Source organism: Bufo bufo, chromosome 3 (genome assembly GCF_905171765.1).
Source record: "Bufo bufo chromosome 3, aBufBuf1.1, whole genome shotgun sequence".
Lineage (NCBI taxonomy): Eukaryota > Metazoa > Chordata > Amphibia > Anura > Bufonidae > Bufo > Bufo bufo.
The window spans coordinates 146,147,464-146,164,848 of NC_053391.1; the positions used below are offsets into that span (position 1 = coordinate 146,147,464).

Consider the following 17,385-nt stretch of genomic DNA (forward strand, 5'->3'; position numbering starts at 1 on the left):
AATCCGGCATTAAGTGTTCTGGCGAAATGGATCCGTTTTTCCGGATGGCACCATAGAGACGGAACCAGCATTTCAATGCATTTGTCAGACGGATCCGCATCCGGATCCGTCTGACAAATGCCATCAGTTTGCATATGTTTTGCCGGATCCGGCGATGGAACTGCCTGCCGGAATTCTCTGCCGCAAGTGTGAAAGTACCCTTACACTCACTGATGGAAAACTGATCAAACACTGACTGTAAAGTTGGCCTAACTCTGTCCAGGAACGTGGTTTGGAAAGAGGAGCTGCATATGCCTGATATTAACTCCTAGTATTCCCTGTCTCCTCTGTATGGAGACAAGTGGAATGTATGGCTGTTGTCTGGTGATCTTCAGGGAGCTGGAAAATGAGTGGGTTTTTCCAATACAACTCTGGCGGTGGATTTCAGATTTCTCCCTTCACCACTGAAATGGATGAAATCTGTGGAGACGATCACTGTAGCATGTAGATGAGACTTGTTTAAAAACTCTTTTAAATGGTTGCTACTGTAATCTGCTGCAGAATTTCCATGCGCAAACCTGCATGGAAAATATGCAGCATTTAGGCCTCTTTCACACGGCCGTAGTGCTCCCGTGGCCATACTGCGGGCCGCATACGGCGGTTACACAATACACGGGGCACCGGCAATGTGAATTCTGCATCACAGATGCGGACCCATTCACTTAAATGGGTCCACAAATCCGGAGATGTGGTGCGGAACAGAAGCATGGTTCCCATCCTTGCTTCTGTTCCGCAAAAAAATAGAACTTGCTCTATCTTTTTGCGGAACAGACAGATCACAGACCCATTCAAGTAGAATGGGTCTGGATCCGTTTCGGCCGCCGCACCGACGTTGCCCGTGCATTGGGGAATGCAAGTTGCGGTCCCCAATACACGGAACGGAATCAATACGTTTGTGTGAAAGAGGCCTTACCCTGCAGATCACTGTCCGTCTCCTTAGGCTAGTTTCACACAAGCGTTAGACATCTCAGGCAGGCTGTTCCGGCAGGGGGCAGCCTGCCGGAGATGTCTGGATCCAGCATTGCCGGAATCTACCTGACACCCTCTGGCCCCATTCACTATAATAGGCAGAGATCCGGCCACAACCTAGCAAACATGCTGAAAATCGTCCAGACGAAAACTGATGCATGCAGCGGTTTTGGTCCGCTTTATCCTCGGCATATTTGCCATGAACTTCACTGATCCCCATTATAGTGAATAGGGTGGAACAGCGATGCGGTAAAGAGATCCGGCCGGCTGTTCCCTGCCCGGTCTAAATTCCCTAGTGTGAAACTAGCCTTAAAAAGTTGGTCTTTTGGAGGGGTGCCTATGTATATTTTGTGTTTCAATTATTTAACATATAAGTGAAAGTAAATTTTCATGTATACAACTAGATGTTAAAAACCTATCCTCATCAAGTCAAGCAGTCACACATCTAAGGCTCATTAACCCCTTCCTGACACAGCCATTTTTTTTTTTTTACCCCTCAGGAGCCATACCTTTTTAAATTTTCTGTTCACATACCCAAATCAGGGCTTGTTTTTTGCGAAACAAGTTGTACTTTCTAATGGCACCAATTAATATTGCATTTGATGTAGTGGGAAGCTGGAAAATTCTAAATGAGGTGGAATTGGAAAAAATGCTATTCCTCCATTGTTTTATAGGTTTCTTTTTTATGGCATTCCCTATGGCCTAACGCTTTACCTTTACTCAGCGGGTAAGTCCACTCACAGAGATACCAAACTTATATAGTTTTCCTTTTGTTTTAGCACTTAAAAAAAATAAAAAACGTTGAAAAAAAATATTTCTTTGCTTCGCCAAATCCAGACATCTGGAACTTTTTTATACTGTCTACGTAGCTGTGTGAGGGCTCATTTTTCGCAGGGCAATCTGTAGGTTTTATCGATACCATTTTGGGGTATATAGAATTTTTGGATCACTTCTTTTCAGGTTTTTTTGGTATGTGAAGTGACCAGAAAACGGATATTTGGCCATTTAGATTTTTTTTTCTTTTATGCCATTCACCATATGGGATAAATGCTTTTATATGTTGATAGTTTAGGCATTTTCATGCGCTAATGCCAATGATCTTTATATTTTTATTGTTTATTTTTATTTGTAAAATGGGCAAGTGATTTGAATGTTTAAAAATTTAGATTTCTTTATATTTAAATTTTTATTTATTTTTTACTTTTTTTAACCTTTATTTTTAGTTCCCTTATTGTACTTCAACATGCGATCATTATCTCACTTATACCATAGACTGCAATGGTATGATAGGAAATTCACTTTTACCATTGACTACAATGATTTGAGGTATATTACAATTCAGGCAAGCAGGTGGCAGCACTGAATTGTAAAATAGCTATTTCTGTGTAAGATCATGGAGAAATTTCCATTACCCTATACAAATTGCAATCTGATGATTGCATGTTGTGGTCCACTTGAGGACCTAAGAAAAGTTAAAAAAAAATGTAAAAAAAAGTTTTTAAAAATATTAAGAAAATATATAAAAATTCAAATCCCCCTTCCCCCAAAATCAAAATACTTAATAAAAAAAAATACATCATAGCATCATTGCATGCGAAAACGCCCATACTATTAAAATATTAAATAACATCCCATACGGTGAATGGCATAACAGAACTGAAACTGAATAAAAAGTGATCAAAAAGCCATACATACCCCAAAAATGGTATAAACAATAACCCATAAAAAGGTTATGGGGGTCAGAATATGGCAATGAAAAGAAAACATTAATTTTTTCAAAAGTTTTCATTTTTTTCAGTATTAAAATGCAAGAAAAACTATACATATGTATATCCCATTTGGATTTTTTCCAGCTTTCTATCCTCTATGCAATATTAAATAGTGCTATTAGAAAGTACAACTTGTCCCGCAAAAAACAAGCCTTCATACGGCTATGTGAAAGGTAGAAAAAAAGTTATGGCTCTGGGAAACCGGGAGCGAAAAACGCAAAAACAGAAAATCGTTGCGTCAGGAAGCGGTAAAAACGTCATTAACATGAAAACATATAATTACAGGTGATAGCACTATTAATATATTCAATAGCCACATGGAAAAATATCTCATAGTAGATGTGCTTGAAATTATTTGTGGGAGATTTATAAAACGGGTGTAAAGTAGAACTGGCTTAGTTGCCCATAGCAACCAATCAGATTCCACCTTTGATTTTTGACAGCTCCTTTGGAAAATGAAAGGTGGAATCTGATTGGTTGCTATGGGCAACTAGGCCAGTTCTACTTTACACCAGCTTGATAAATCTCCCCCATTTGTGCATAGTGTAGCTTAGGTTTTATATTTTTATATTTATTTTTGGCTAATGCATTTTTTTAGTTTCTTGAATTGATCAAACTCATTCCCTAATAATTTATTGTAAGTGCTCCATGAGTATATTTTCCTTGTACAGAAAAATGAAAAATGTTTATGTTGTAACTTACCAAAATCACAGAGCTTTAAGATATCGTTGTAGCTAATTAAGAGGTTTTCTGGTTTGATGTCTACAAGACAGAAATAACAGATCAGAAGCCACAAAATAACACGTGTTTTAGTAATTTAAGCAAAGATCAATTTAAAAAAACATTTTTTATCATATTAGTCATAACATCATGCATATAAATAGACCACTTTGATATCCTGCTGTTGATTTGAAGCATTACATGTGCTCATTAAAGTGAATGCAAAGCAGAATATCAAAATCAACAAGGCTTCCAAGTAGACCTGGGTAATGGCCACCAACTCACAGTGAAAATAGACAAGGAGAAAGGTCTTGTGTGCAAGAGGGCAGGAAACAGCTATGTCCTCTTACAAAAAGAACATGTATCCTTTCAGTTAGAATCACAGTTAGCCAACTTACTGAAGAATATGCCAGTAATGTATATGTAATGTTATTGTCTATTACAAGCCATTATAACTCCCACACTTAACCCCCGAGCCACTTTTCACCTTAAATCCCAGGCCGATTTTTTTCAAAACTGACATGTCATTTTTTTGTGGTAATAACTTTGGAAAGCTTTTTCTTATCCAAGCCATTCTGAGACAGTTTTCTCGTGACACACTGTGCTTTATGTTAGTGATAAATTTGAGTCAATATTTTTTTCCTTTATTTATTAAAAAATAACAAAATTTGAGAACAGTTGGAAAAATTCACTATTTTCTAAATATGAATTTCTCTGCTTTTATGGCAGATAGTGATACCTCACAAAATAGTTATTACTTTACATTTCCCATATGTCTACTTTATGTTGGCATCATTTTGTAAATGTTATTAAAAATTTTTTTAGGATGTTAGAAGGCTTAGAATTTGAAAAGCAATTTTTCAACATTTTCAACATTTCCAAAACCAATTAACCAACTAATTTTTTTTGTAGATTATTTATGTTAATGATTTTTTTTCTTGCAACACAGCAAGGATCAACAGCTAAATAAACCTCAATGTACATTACTCTGATTCTCAGTTTACAGAAATACTCCATATGTGGTGGTAAACAGCTGTAGGGGCACATGGCAGTGGTCAGAAGGAAAGGAGCGCCATATGATTTTTGGAGGCAGATTTTGCTAGAATGGTTTTTGGGGACCATTTTGTATTTGAAGAGACCCTGACGTACTCCTACAGTGTAAACCCTTAAAAAGTGACCGCATTTTAGAAACTACACCCCTCAAAGAATATATTAAGGGGTACACTAAGCACTTTGACCCCATAAGCGTTTTACGGAATTTGGAAACACTTAGCTGTGAAACTGAAAAGTTTCATTTCTTCCAATAAAATGTTGCTTTAGCCCCAAATTTTTCATTATCACAAGTTGTGACAGGAGAAAAAGCACCCCATAATTTGTTACCCATTTTCTCCTGAATACGGCAACAACCCATATGTGGTGGTAAACTGCTGTGGGGGCACATGGAAGGACTCAGAAAGGAAGGAGTGTCATATGGCTTTTATTTTTACAGCGTTCACCTGACAGAGTATATCATGTGATATTTTTATAGAGCAGGTTATTACGAATGCGGCAATATCTAATGTGTCTATTATTTTTATTTCTTTTAAATTTTACACAGTAAAAGCATTTTTACGACTTTTTGATCACTTGGTATTACATTTTTTTGTGAAGTGACAAAAAATGGCTGCTTTGGCACAGTTTTTTTTTTTTTACAGCATTCACCTGAGGGGCATATCGTGTGATATTTTTATAGAGCCGGTTGTTTTGGAAACGTTGATACCCAATGTGTATATTTTTTTTATTTTTGCTAAGTTTTACACATTAAAAGCATTTTTGAAAATAAAAATATCTTGTTTTTGTGTTGCCATTTTCTGAGAGCCATCTTTTTTTCTTTTTTTAGAGATTGTCTTATGTAGAGTATCATTTTTTGCGTGATGACATGACGGTTTGATTGGTACCATTTTGGAGTACATACGACTTTTTGATTGCTCTGTATTACACTTTTTGTGAGGCAAGGTGACCCTTTGGCATTTTCTTTTGTTATTTTTTTTTTTTTACAGTGTTCACCTGACGGAGTAGATTATGTGATATGTTTATAGAGCTGGTTGATACGGACGCAACAATACCTAATATGTCTACTTTTTATATTTTATAACTTAATTATGGGAAAAGGGCGTTTTTAAATTATGTTTAGTTGAAACTTTTTTATGTAAAACACTTTTTTTTTGTCCCACTATGGGACTTCAACTTTTGGGGGTCTGATCCCTTGTACAATGCATTACAATACATCTGTATTGTAATGCATTGGCTGTAAGTGTAATACACTTACAGTCTGCTTGCCTGTGAGACCAACGGCTAACAGGAACAGCTAAACCCCTGCTGCTGATGGGGTGGGGGCGCAGCTCCTGCACCCACCCGATCAGCCCACTGTAGCTGTACGGCGCTAAAATTTAAGTCATAGTCCGCAGCACCATACAGTTAAAGTGCTGGTATCCTATGGGTTAAAGGGGTAGCACAAGTTATTTTTTGTTCTTTGTATTCTTCTAAGCAAAAGTAAGGGGTTTTCAATTCACCTTATTTCTTACTTTGTGGCCCTGATCTCCTAGTTAGCCGAGGGTCATTTGACCTATGATGTCAGCTTCTTTCCCTGCTGTCATAACGTTTTGTGCACAAGCCGGAGGGAGCAGGAGGAGCAGGTCTGCCTCTGTGCATGGAGTGTCACTGTAGGCTGTGCTGGTTGGAGCGACAAGCCACGCCCCCCTGCACTGCCCGATCTGCTGGCTTAGGCTACTTTCACACTAGCGTTTTTCTTTTCCGGCATAGAGTTCCGTCACAGGGGCTCTATACCGGAAAGGAACTGATAAGGCATATCCCCATGCATTCTGAATGGAGAGTAATCCGTTCGGGATGCATCAGGATGTCTTCAGTTCAGTCATTTTGACTGATCAGGCAAAAGAGAAAACTGTAGCATGCTATGGTTTTATCTCCGGCGAAAAAAACGGAAGACTTGCCTGAATGCCGGATCCGGCATGCGCAGACCTTTAAAAATGAGAAAAAAATAAATACCGGATCCGTTTTGCCTGATGACACCGGAAAAACGGATCCGGTATTACAATGCATATTTCTGACTGATCAGGCATTTTTCTGACTGATCAGGATCCTGATCAGTCTGAAAATGCCTGATCAGTCAGAAAAAATTACATGCATTTGCATACAGTTTGCGTGATCAGGCAGGCAGTTTAGGCAATGGAACTGCCTGCCGGAATCAAACAACGCAAGTGTGAAAGTACCCTTAGCTGTCTGCCCTGTGTTTCCTCTCCCACTGGATTCTTCAGTAAAGTTTAACTCCTTCTACCATAAACAGCCAAACTGAGGGTTGGTGGCTCTGCCTCAGGTGCTGAGCAGCTGCAGGGTTTCCTCTTCTCCAGGCACTGAGGAAACAAATGCCGTACACAGGATCCTACTTCCCTCCTCACCCTGCAAACACAGAGCTGACAAAGAATGGAGAAGTTCTCTCCTCTGTACTCTTCTGCTGGCTATGAGGAAGTGTCTGCAGAGCATTGCACATGAACAGCTGGGGGAAGATCCTGTGTGTAGCAGCAATGTCATTGTACTGTACAGCTGGGACTTGTAGTCCCACACATACAATATGAGTATCCTAGAAGTCAGACTACAGACAGGGCAGCAATTTTATTCACTCCCTTTGCAGAGTGGGAGAGGGGAGAGGCAGTTTTTGTTGACACCCACAAATATTTTAATGAGGAAAACCTCAGAGATTGTTGTTACACGCCCCCACAGCTCTGCAACTGCATGTCAACAAAGGGCCAGAACAGAAGTAGGGAAATGAGGAAATAACTTTATTTTTTTGTCTAAAACTTGCTTAGCCTCTGTATATATTGCTGACCATCAGATTTACAGTGTTTTTTTTTTTTTACATAACTTGGACAACCCCTTTAATTATGTCATGTAGTTGTATTCTTGTTAATAAGCCATGTATAATAAGTCACCTGTATTTAATGCCCAAGATTCTTTGTACAAGTTATTCTAATTGACAATGTCAAGAAGATGACTAGTGAAACGTCTTCAAAAAGAAAAAAACAACAACAACAAGCCTAGTTGCTTTGACTTATTTCTACTGATATACCATGAACTGGATGAATGAGAACCTTCACAAACATGTCTAAATAGAGCAAACTGCAGCTGCTATTGCAAAGGAGTTGAGGCTAGAGTGGAGAAGCTAAGGCTACATTCACACAGTTTTTCATGGCCATTTTGTATCTGTGTCTGCATCCATTTTTTGGCCGTTTATCCATTTTCAATGGCCACTTTCATCTGTTTTGCTTCACTGTTTAATGGCCGTTAGACTGTTGCACTCCTGTTTAAACAGCTGTTAAAAAAATGGTTCCAATGGGGTCTTTCTGGCCATGAAAACGGTCAAAATGGGACATGTTCAATTTTTGATGGCCACAATTCACTGGCCATTAATAATACAGACATGTAATAGGCCCATAGACTGTGTGAGAGTCGTTAATAAAGACTGTTGTGTAAATGAGGCCTATAGGTAACCACCTGGCACATGCATCCTGAAAGCCCAGGTTTCTATTAAGACCAGCCAGACACTGACACTTGCAAAGGGTAAGACTGTGGTGTGCCTTATGGAGAGTCGCAAGAAGAGAGATACTGTGACCGGTAAAAACGCCTGTGCAGTTCTGCAGCACAAAGTGGGAAAAACTGCAAAACCTACATACTCATTGCTGTCCTTGAATAGACCACAGTGCCAAACTTTAAAGGAGTTTTCTGTGATTTTAATATTGATAACCTATCTTCAGGATAGGTCATCAATATCAGCTTGGTGGGGGTCCAACACCCAGGACCCCCGCTGATCAGTTGGTTGAAGAGGAGGCGGCGCTCCATGCAAGTGCAGCCTTCCCTTCATTGTTTATCTGCTCACTGTCGACATCACGTAGGTGATTTTTGACTAAACCAAGTTTGACTACATAATAATTTGTCTCAGTACAGTCAGAAATGTTCTTTACAAAAAAACAAACATGTACAGCGGTCCCTCCACATACAATGTTAATGGGTTCTGTTAAGACCATTGTATGTATGTTATGTGATAGCACTACGCACAGCTCATCACTTGCCTATGTAAGAACCTGAATTCTGATCTTTGAAGAAAAAGACTTTGGGTACTTTCACACTAGCGTTTCTCTTTTCCGGCATAGAGTTCCGTCCTAAGGGCTCTATTCCGGAAAATAACTGATCAGGCATATCCCCATGCATTCTGAATGGAGAGTAATCCATTCAGGATGCATCAGGATGTCTTCAGTTCAGTCATTTTGACTGATCAGGACTGAGATGATACCGCAGCATGCTACGGTTTTATCTCTGGCGAAAAAAACTGAAGACTTGCCTGAATGCCGGATCCGGCATTTTTTCCCATAGGAATGTTATAGTGCCGGATCCGGCATTCAAAATACCGGAATGCCGGATCCGTCCTTCCGGTCTGCGCATGCGCAGACTAGTAAAAATTTGAAAAAAGATACAAGACGGATCCGTCTGTCCGCATGACAAGCGATCAGTTCTTGCAATGCATTTGTGAGACGGATCCGCATCCGGATGCATCTCACAAATGCTTTCAGTCACATCCAGATCGGTGGATCCGGCAGGCAGTTCCGACGACGGAACTGCTTGCCGGATCACACTGCCGCGAGTTTAAAAATAGCCTAACTTATTTGGAATGTTGATAAATCTGCCAGAGGAATTGTTGGTTCATGTTTCTTTGTCTGGAGGCTCCCCCACCAGGAGAGGCATGGTGCTGCAACAACCACTGTTGGAATATGACAGCAAATCAGGAGCTAATCCATTTTTCACAAGCTAGCACTATTTTAAATGAAAATGCATACTTTGCATCAGGCTGCTTCCACATCCCATTCCAACCTTATATCCCGCACTTATACACACATTTCATCTAATCCAAACATTGATTATTTTGGTGCTCTACTGTAATATAAATTCAGCACGGCTGCAGAGGGTCTATGTGTTGTGACTGTAAGACAGCTGTGTGACACCAACCTATAACTGAGCCAATAGTGGCACACTGATGTACAGGTACTGATTCGGAATGAAATAGCGACATTACTCTTAAATGAATCACCAGTTACAACTGTTGTTACCAGTTATTTCCTGTCATTTGTAAGACGGTGTCTGGTAAAATAACGGAGTGAGTGTATATCTGACCCAGAAAGAATGCAGAAGCTGGGCTGTTGTGGTTTGCTGAGGCACTTTGTTCAAATTGTATTGTGGGCTGTATTTTCATGGAATTTCAGATAGGTGTTGGTAGTGGGACTTGCTTTTCCCACCCCACTCCAGTACATCACTTCCCCTAGCCTGAGACAATCCCATGTGTAAGTGCTGGGATCATTACTGGGAGAGTAAATACAGGGCTTAAATATTCATTCAGTGCCAGTGTCTGGAAGCTGCATGAAAGTCCCTAGGTGAGGTGACAATTTATGATTCGTTAGCGCCCAGACCGGCAGGTGTTTTGTTTGTTGTTTATGTTCCTGTGAACTTGTTCCAAAGTGACCGCATATTTGTGCTGATGGTCATTTTACCAAACCATGGTTAAAAAAGAATAAAGTTTACGTTTTGGAATGGCCAAGTCATAGTCCTGGCCTTAATCCAATAGAAATGTTGTGGAAGTACCTCAAGAGTGCGGTTCATGGAAGGAATTGCACCAACATAACAGAGCTTCTCCAAGCCGATGTGCAGGACTAATCAACGATTACTGGAAAAGTTTAGTTGCAGTTTTGTCTGGAGAATGGCGTCACGCCAGACACTGAAAGCAAAGGTTCACACATACTGTATTTTTGCCACTCACAGACATGTGATACTGGATTATTTTCCTTAATAAATAAATTACTGTCTAATATTTTTGACTTACTTGTTTTATTAGGTTATCTTTATATACTTTTAGGACATGTGTGAAAATCTAATGAAGTTTTAGGTCAAATTTATGCAGAAATATACAAAATTCTGAAGGGTCCATAAACTTTAAAGCACCACTGTAGGTTCTCAGCACAAACTTCTAAGGGAGAATATATTCTGGCATATGATATTTTCTCCACAGGCATTTAACACACCTGGCGAACTGCTGAAGAAAGCAAGTTTGAAGTGTATGCCTGTCACGGCCTATGGTGTACGCCGTGACACTGTTGCCACGCTTGTTGTTGCTGGTGGCAACGCGTTGCTGTTTTGGCATGTTGTGGCAGTGTCACGGGTTTTGCTGTGTGCGCCGTGACTTGCTTGCCTCGCATGCTGTTGCCTGCGGCAACCTGTTGCCTTCAGTTGCTACTTCCTTGTGTTTGGTTCACTTGGGGTTAATGTGTGTTCTTGGTGTGGGTGTGGTCACTATGGGCTATTTAGCTTCTGCTTGATGCCTGTAGCTCAGAGTTCCTCCAGGCTTGGTGTGTGCTGGTGGTTCACTGCTCCTGACTTTACCATCTGTCCAGTGAGGGCCACCCTTGTGATTATCAAGGTCTTCCCGGTTTCTCATCCCATCCTACCCTTTGTTGATTGCTGTGGGTTTTGTCCAGGGTGTATTTATGTCTAGTGTGTTGTGACTGTCTGGTCTGTTTATGTTGTTTCCAGCATGTGTGCTAGATATTCCCCTGTTGTATGTTGTACCTCCGTGAGGGGGCTGGTTTCCCGGAGGGGTGAACCATAAGCCAGTATGCAGTGCTGCCTGGGGCTGCCGTGCACATTGCTGCATGGGGGTCCAGGCAGTAACTGGTATGCTGGTTTCCTGTATGCGTTGCTTGTGTTGTGCCCTGTTTTGTGTGTGGGCTTTGGTTCATATGCACGGATTTCAGTCGTGGTGGCAGCAGCAGGTAAGTTAGTTTTCAGGTGTTCTTACCTGCCGAACCAGTTGCTGCATATGGTCATTTCCCTTCCACCTGTTACTAGGCAGCTGGAGACTCCGGTTTGTCTGAGTTCCTGAGGAACCGGTTGTCTCCTATTCCTGACCCCTATGCCAGGGACCGTCAGGGTCAGTGTGATCCAGGTTCCAGTGCATGAGACCTCCCACCTTCAGGGTTCGCTCATGCGGTCAGGAAATCAGGGTCAGGATTAGGGCGGCTGTAGGTTGTTGCCTGCTCCCTTCACTGTAGTCTGGCCTAGTAACAGTTCCCACTATACAGTGGGGAGTTTTTCCCACTCCCCACCGTGACAATGCCAGGCTTATGTGCAAAGGCAAAGCCAGTTCTTATCTAATTACAGAGACATCAAGCCAGCCAACATCATGATGGATGGTCGCATCTGGTTCATGGACATGGGGCTTGCGCAAGATTGATTTGTTCAATAAGATCTGTGGGACAGGAACATGTTGCTACATGGTTCGAGAGGCATACCTGAATGTACCATACACCACAGCACTGGACTGCTAAAGCTTAGGGACAGTTGTGTCCAGAATGTTGTCTGGAGATTTCTTATTTAAGGACAGCAATCAGATGCAGATTGTCTATCTGGCAAATACCACAGCGAATGCAAAAATTCCAACTTGGAGTGATGTAGACCTGAAAGATCTAATAAACAAACTGATACAGAAAGATCCAGAGAGGTGCCTGACTGCATCAGTAAATGTCAGAGGCCACCCATTTTTTGGAATTATCCGTTGAGAGGAACTGGAGATCAGGAGATTGGCGCATCCCTTTAGGCTTTTCAATGCAAATGAAGAATTATTGGATTAAGATTTTGGTGTCTATTACAGTCAGGTCCATAAATATTGGGACATCGACACAATTCTAACATTTTTGGCTCTATACACCACCACAATGGATTTGAAATGAAACAAACAAGATGTGATTTAACTACAGACTGTCAGCTTTAATTTGAGGGTATTTACATTCAAATCAGGTGAACGGTGTAGGAATTACAACAGTTTGCATATGTGCCTCCCACTTGTTAAGGGACCAAAAATAATGGGACAATTGGCTTCTCAGCTGTTCCATGGCCAGGTGTGTGTTATTCCCTCATGATCCCAATTACCATGAGCAGATACACGGTCCAGAGTTCATTTCAAGTGTGCTATTTGCATTTGGAATCTGTTGCTGTCAACTCTCAAGATAAGATCCAAAGAGCTGTCACTATCAGTGAAGCAAGCCATCATTAGGCTGAAAAAACAAAACAAACCCATCAGAGAGACAGCAAAAACATTAGGAGTAGCCAAAACAACTGTTTGGAACATTCTTAAAAAAGACCCGGAAGACCACGGAAAACAACTGTGGTGGATGACCAAAGAATTATTTACCTGGTGAAGAAAACACCCTTGACAACAGTTGGCCAGATCAAGAACACTCTCCAGGAGGTAGGTGTATGTGTGTCAAAGTCAACAATCAAGAGAAGACTTCACCAAAGTGAATACAGAGGGTTCACCACAAGATGTAAACCATTGGTGAGCCTCAAAAACAGGAAAGCCAGATTAGAGTTTGCCAAACGACATCTAAAAAAGCCTTCACAGTTCTGTAACAACATCCTATGGACAGATGAGACCAAGATCAACTTGTACCAGAGTGATAGGAAGAGAAGAGTATGGAGAAGGAAAGGAACTGCTCATGATCCTAAGCATACCACCTCATCAGTGAAGCATGGTGGTAGTAGTGTCATGGCGTGGGCATGTATGGCTGCCAATGGAACTGGTTCTCTTGTATTTATTGAAGATGTGACTGCTGACAAAAGCAGCAGGATGAATTCTGAAGTGTTTCGGGCAATATTATCTGCTCATATTCGGCCAAATGCTTCAGAACTCATTGGACGGCGCCTCACAGTGCCGACGACAATGACCCAAAGCATACTGCAAAAGCAACCAAAAGCAACCAAAGGGAAAGAAGTGGAATGTTATGCAATGGCCAAGTCAATCACCTGACCTGAATCCGATTGAGCATGCATTTCACTTGCTGAAGACAAAACTGAAGGGAAAATGCCCCAAGAACAAGCAGGAACTGAAGACAGTTGCAGTAGAGGCCTGGCAGAGGATCACCAGGGATGAAACCCAGTGTCTGGTGATGTCTATGCGTTCCAGACTTCAGGCTGTAATTGACTGCAAAGGATTTGCAACCAAGTATTAAAAAGTGAAAGTTTGATTTATGATTATTATTCTGTCCCATTACTTTTGGTCCCTTAACAAGTGGGAGGCACATATGCAAACTGTTGTAATTCCTACACCGTTCACCTGAATTGGATGTAAATACCCTAAAATTAAAGCTGACAGTCTGCAGTTAAAGCACATCTTGTTTGTTTCATTTCAAATCCATTGTGGTGGTGTATAGAGCCAAAAATGTTAGAATTGTGTCGATGTCCCAATATTTATGAGCCTGACTGTATAACTATAATCAGAATAGCAAGAATGTGAAATTACTTAAAAGGGTATTCCATGATTGGGTCCTTTTTAAAGTAAGCCCCCTAGAGTGCGGTTGCTAAAGAAAGAATCACATTCACCTGATCCCTGACACTTTGGTCCTGTTCCTTGGTTCCATTCGGCAACCTTACTGCCCCTGACTTGTTTCCTTCCAGCTGGGATACAGATGCGGTTACTAGCTTCAGCAGTGAAATGTCCCCAAGTAGCATACAACTGCTGGGTCAAGTGCCACTTGAATCCTTTGGATTTTAGCCCAACATTGATATCAATTCAACATGACCTGTTGAAAAGACAATCTTGGACTCACAGATTTCTCCTTCTACACCGGATGCTGGTATTTATATGGGCATTTGAACCAGGGACTATTTTCTGACTGCTATTGGAGGCATGAAGCAGTGTTTTTCCCCTCATATCAAGACAAATTGGCACATGTTATAAATAATTTTTTTCTCGCCTTCCGTTGGAACAACACAGCCGGTCACCCCACCAAATCAGCCAACGCCTAATCCAAAAAGACAACTTGCAGAACTTTGTGGAGACAAATCATTTAGTAATTGATACAGCTATGTGTGGGGGAATTTTTCCACATTTGAAGCTGAATTAGCAGATGGCTCAGTGAGGTTTTTTAAACATTTGTTTGCAATGCCCTGGATTAATAATAGCTGATCCATGGAACTGGTTTCACTACCTTAAGTGGACTTGGGTAGGAATTCTCTCCCTTACTGTTTTTTTTCCCTGCCTTACCCTGCATCAACTCAAGTCAATGGATCTAACATTTTTTCGACTTTAATTTGGAATAAACATCAGAAAAACTGCCCCCACATTGAAAAATATTTTAATAAAAAATTCAATATTTCCACCCCTGTATCTTTGTGCACCCAGTTTAATTCCCACATACACTTGGAGCACATGCCATTAGCACACTTAGAACATATTCTGCACACATGCCACTTATAAATTAGTCACATACCGCACACATATCACAGTAAGTGAGCTTTGGACAACTACATTATATAAAGAAAGATTAGCTGCAGAATGTTTTATTCTTCCAACTGTAGATTGTAGTCTTCCTGCTAGAGTCTTACTTTAAGAGCATCTAAAAGATGTCCACATTAACCAGCTGTTTGCCAGATGAGCACTATTTACCACACTTCATTGCAAAAAGGAGACTATTTACAGTATTTACCCATTTGCTGCATGGTTTTAGTATCTCCATGCTGCATAGGGTCCATCTGTTCTTTTGCTAACAACATTAGCAGAATATATTAGAAATATCGATTTGAAGTTTTTTTTCCGGTTTCTTATGATGTAATCCTATTCTTAGCAAAAAATAAATAAAAAAATATGAAGCAAAAATACAGTGATTTGAACACACCCATCTTTTCCACTAATTACACAGTCTCTCCTCCACACAGTCTCTTATTAGCTGAACAAACGCTTCTGAGGCAGCAACTTGCAAAGGCTAGATTCACATCTCCAGTCACAGTTTTTGTTAATCTGTTTCAGTCTAGGAACAGAAAATTAAAAAAAAAAGGAAAATGCCACACAGACAGGAGGACTATAATGGGGGTCCTGCCTGTTTTCCTTTATGGTTCCCATCATTTCGCCAAAATAGAAAAACATGCTGTGGTATTTTGTCCTACATTTTTCCCAGAATCTGTGATGGAGCCTCCTAAGAGAACCTCTGTCAAACATAGTGTCATGATATTGATAACCTATCTTTAGGTCATCAACATCAGATACCGTATGTGGAGGTCTGACTTCCAGCACCCCCCGCCGACCAGGTCTTTGAATGGGAGAAGAAGCTGTAATTACACTGCACGGCTGCAACAAGCTAGATGGTGTGCAGGTATACACTGAAGAGGACTCAGCACTCGCACCGCAGTCTTTTCAAACATCTAAAATCTGATATTAATGACCTATCCTGAGGACAGGTCATCAATATTACGACACTGCTAGACCTCTTTAAAGAACATGTCACCGTGATCAACCCTATTAAAGAAGACAAACTGCTTGGGAGAGTTGATCAGATGTTCCACTGCAGCTAAATCCATACATTTATTATCATGTTAATGAGGTGCTTAGAGCACCAAAAGGCAGGGCTAGACTCTGGGAGCACCACTTCACCACCTCTTCTCAGCTGCCACTCTCTTTCCCCTACTGATTGACCAGGCCAGGCATCATTACTGTTCCGATGCCTCGATGTCTATGAAATCATGTGCATGCACCAGTGAAAGTACAATCGGGGCATGCACAGTTGATCAACGGCGCAGCTGAACATGGTGACGATACTCTAACTAAAAAGACTGAGCATTCAAAGTCTGCTGTGCACCTCAGAGGACAACCTCATTAAAACTTCTACTCCACTCCCATCTACACCCTCCTTGTTCCTTCACTTCCCAACATGGACAAGTCATACTGCCGGCTACAGCTCCTGCAAAACTGGTGAATGATATCAGGTGGCAGCAACACTGTGTGATACTTCCAGCTGGAGGTCACAATATCTCCCCAGAGGAGAGAGAATTATTGAAGTCTTCTGACACCATTGGTCATTTCCCTCAAGGTCCCTGTGCAGCTGATCCAACTACACAGGCAGTATGTGCGCACCCGGCAAAGAGTTGTATTACTTGGGTTTTCTGGTCTCTTGATATAATTATATTTTAAGCCCCTGCTCTTTATCTTCTGTGAGTAAAAACGGAACATAACAATTTATAATAATTCAGATGAATATCCCATATTAATCTGTAATCTGCGATTTTAAAACTTAGGACAACACTATACAAGATTAAACCTTAATAGAGAGGCACAGTCAGGAATTCTGTAAAGAATGAGAGAATGCTCACTATTACAGACCACACCATGGTCTTACACAACAAAGGCCTTATAATCTACCTATGACATTAGTGACCAGGTCCCATTTATACAGACTTATCCATCACATGTTTCATAATGGAGATGCAAGAACAAAGTGAAACAAAAGAGAAAACCATCAATTATTCATATCTACCACAAATGGAAAGTGATTATCAGAACCTGAATATAGAATATAGTAATGCAGTAACGTCTATAGATTCTATAGCAACACTTTTTATAAGGAAGCAAACTGCTGAGAAAAGTATGATGAGAGGCATTAAGGGTAATACAGTGTAATTTGAAGGAATCCATAGCCTCCGATATTCGTTCAGATGTTTGCTCCATTAAAGAGGACCTTTCACTAGTTTAAAAACTAAAAAGTAACTATATCAGTGGGCAGAGCGGCGCCCAGGGGTCCCCCTGCACTTACTAGTATGTCTGGGCGCCGCTCCGTTCGCCCGGTATAGGCTCCGGTGTCTGCAGCTCCCTCTGTTGTACTGGGCGGAGTTTTTGTATTAGCGTTGTCCCTTGCTGCAGCGCTGGCCAATCGTAGCGCACAGCTCATAGCCTGGGAGTCCCAGTTTTTAAACTAGTGAAAGGTCCTCTTTAACTCTTCATGCCAGCCTGGCATGCTTTTTAATA

At 41.0% G+C, this 17,385-nt stretch overlaps 1 protein-coding gene across 5 annotated transcripts in view; it reads right to left on the bottom strand.

The window, feature by feature from the left end:
- The window catches only part of CDKL5 (cyclin dependent kinase like 5), a 398,517-nt gene that overhangs the window by 100,465 nt on the left and 280,667 nt on the right, over positions 1 to 17,385 (bottom strand). For all 5 annotated transcript variants that reach the window (XM_040423700.1, XM_040423696.1, XM_040423698.1 and 2 more), the window contains exon 8: positions 3,480 to 3,539. In XM_040423700.1, the coding sequence (XP_040279634.1) occupies positions 3,480 to 3,539 (60 nt within the window). The remainder of the gene's footprint in view (positions 1 to 3,479; positions 3,540 to 17,385) is intronic.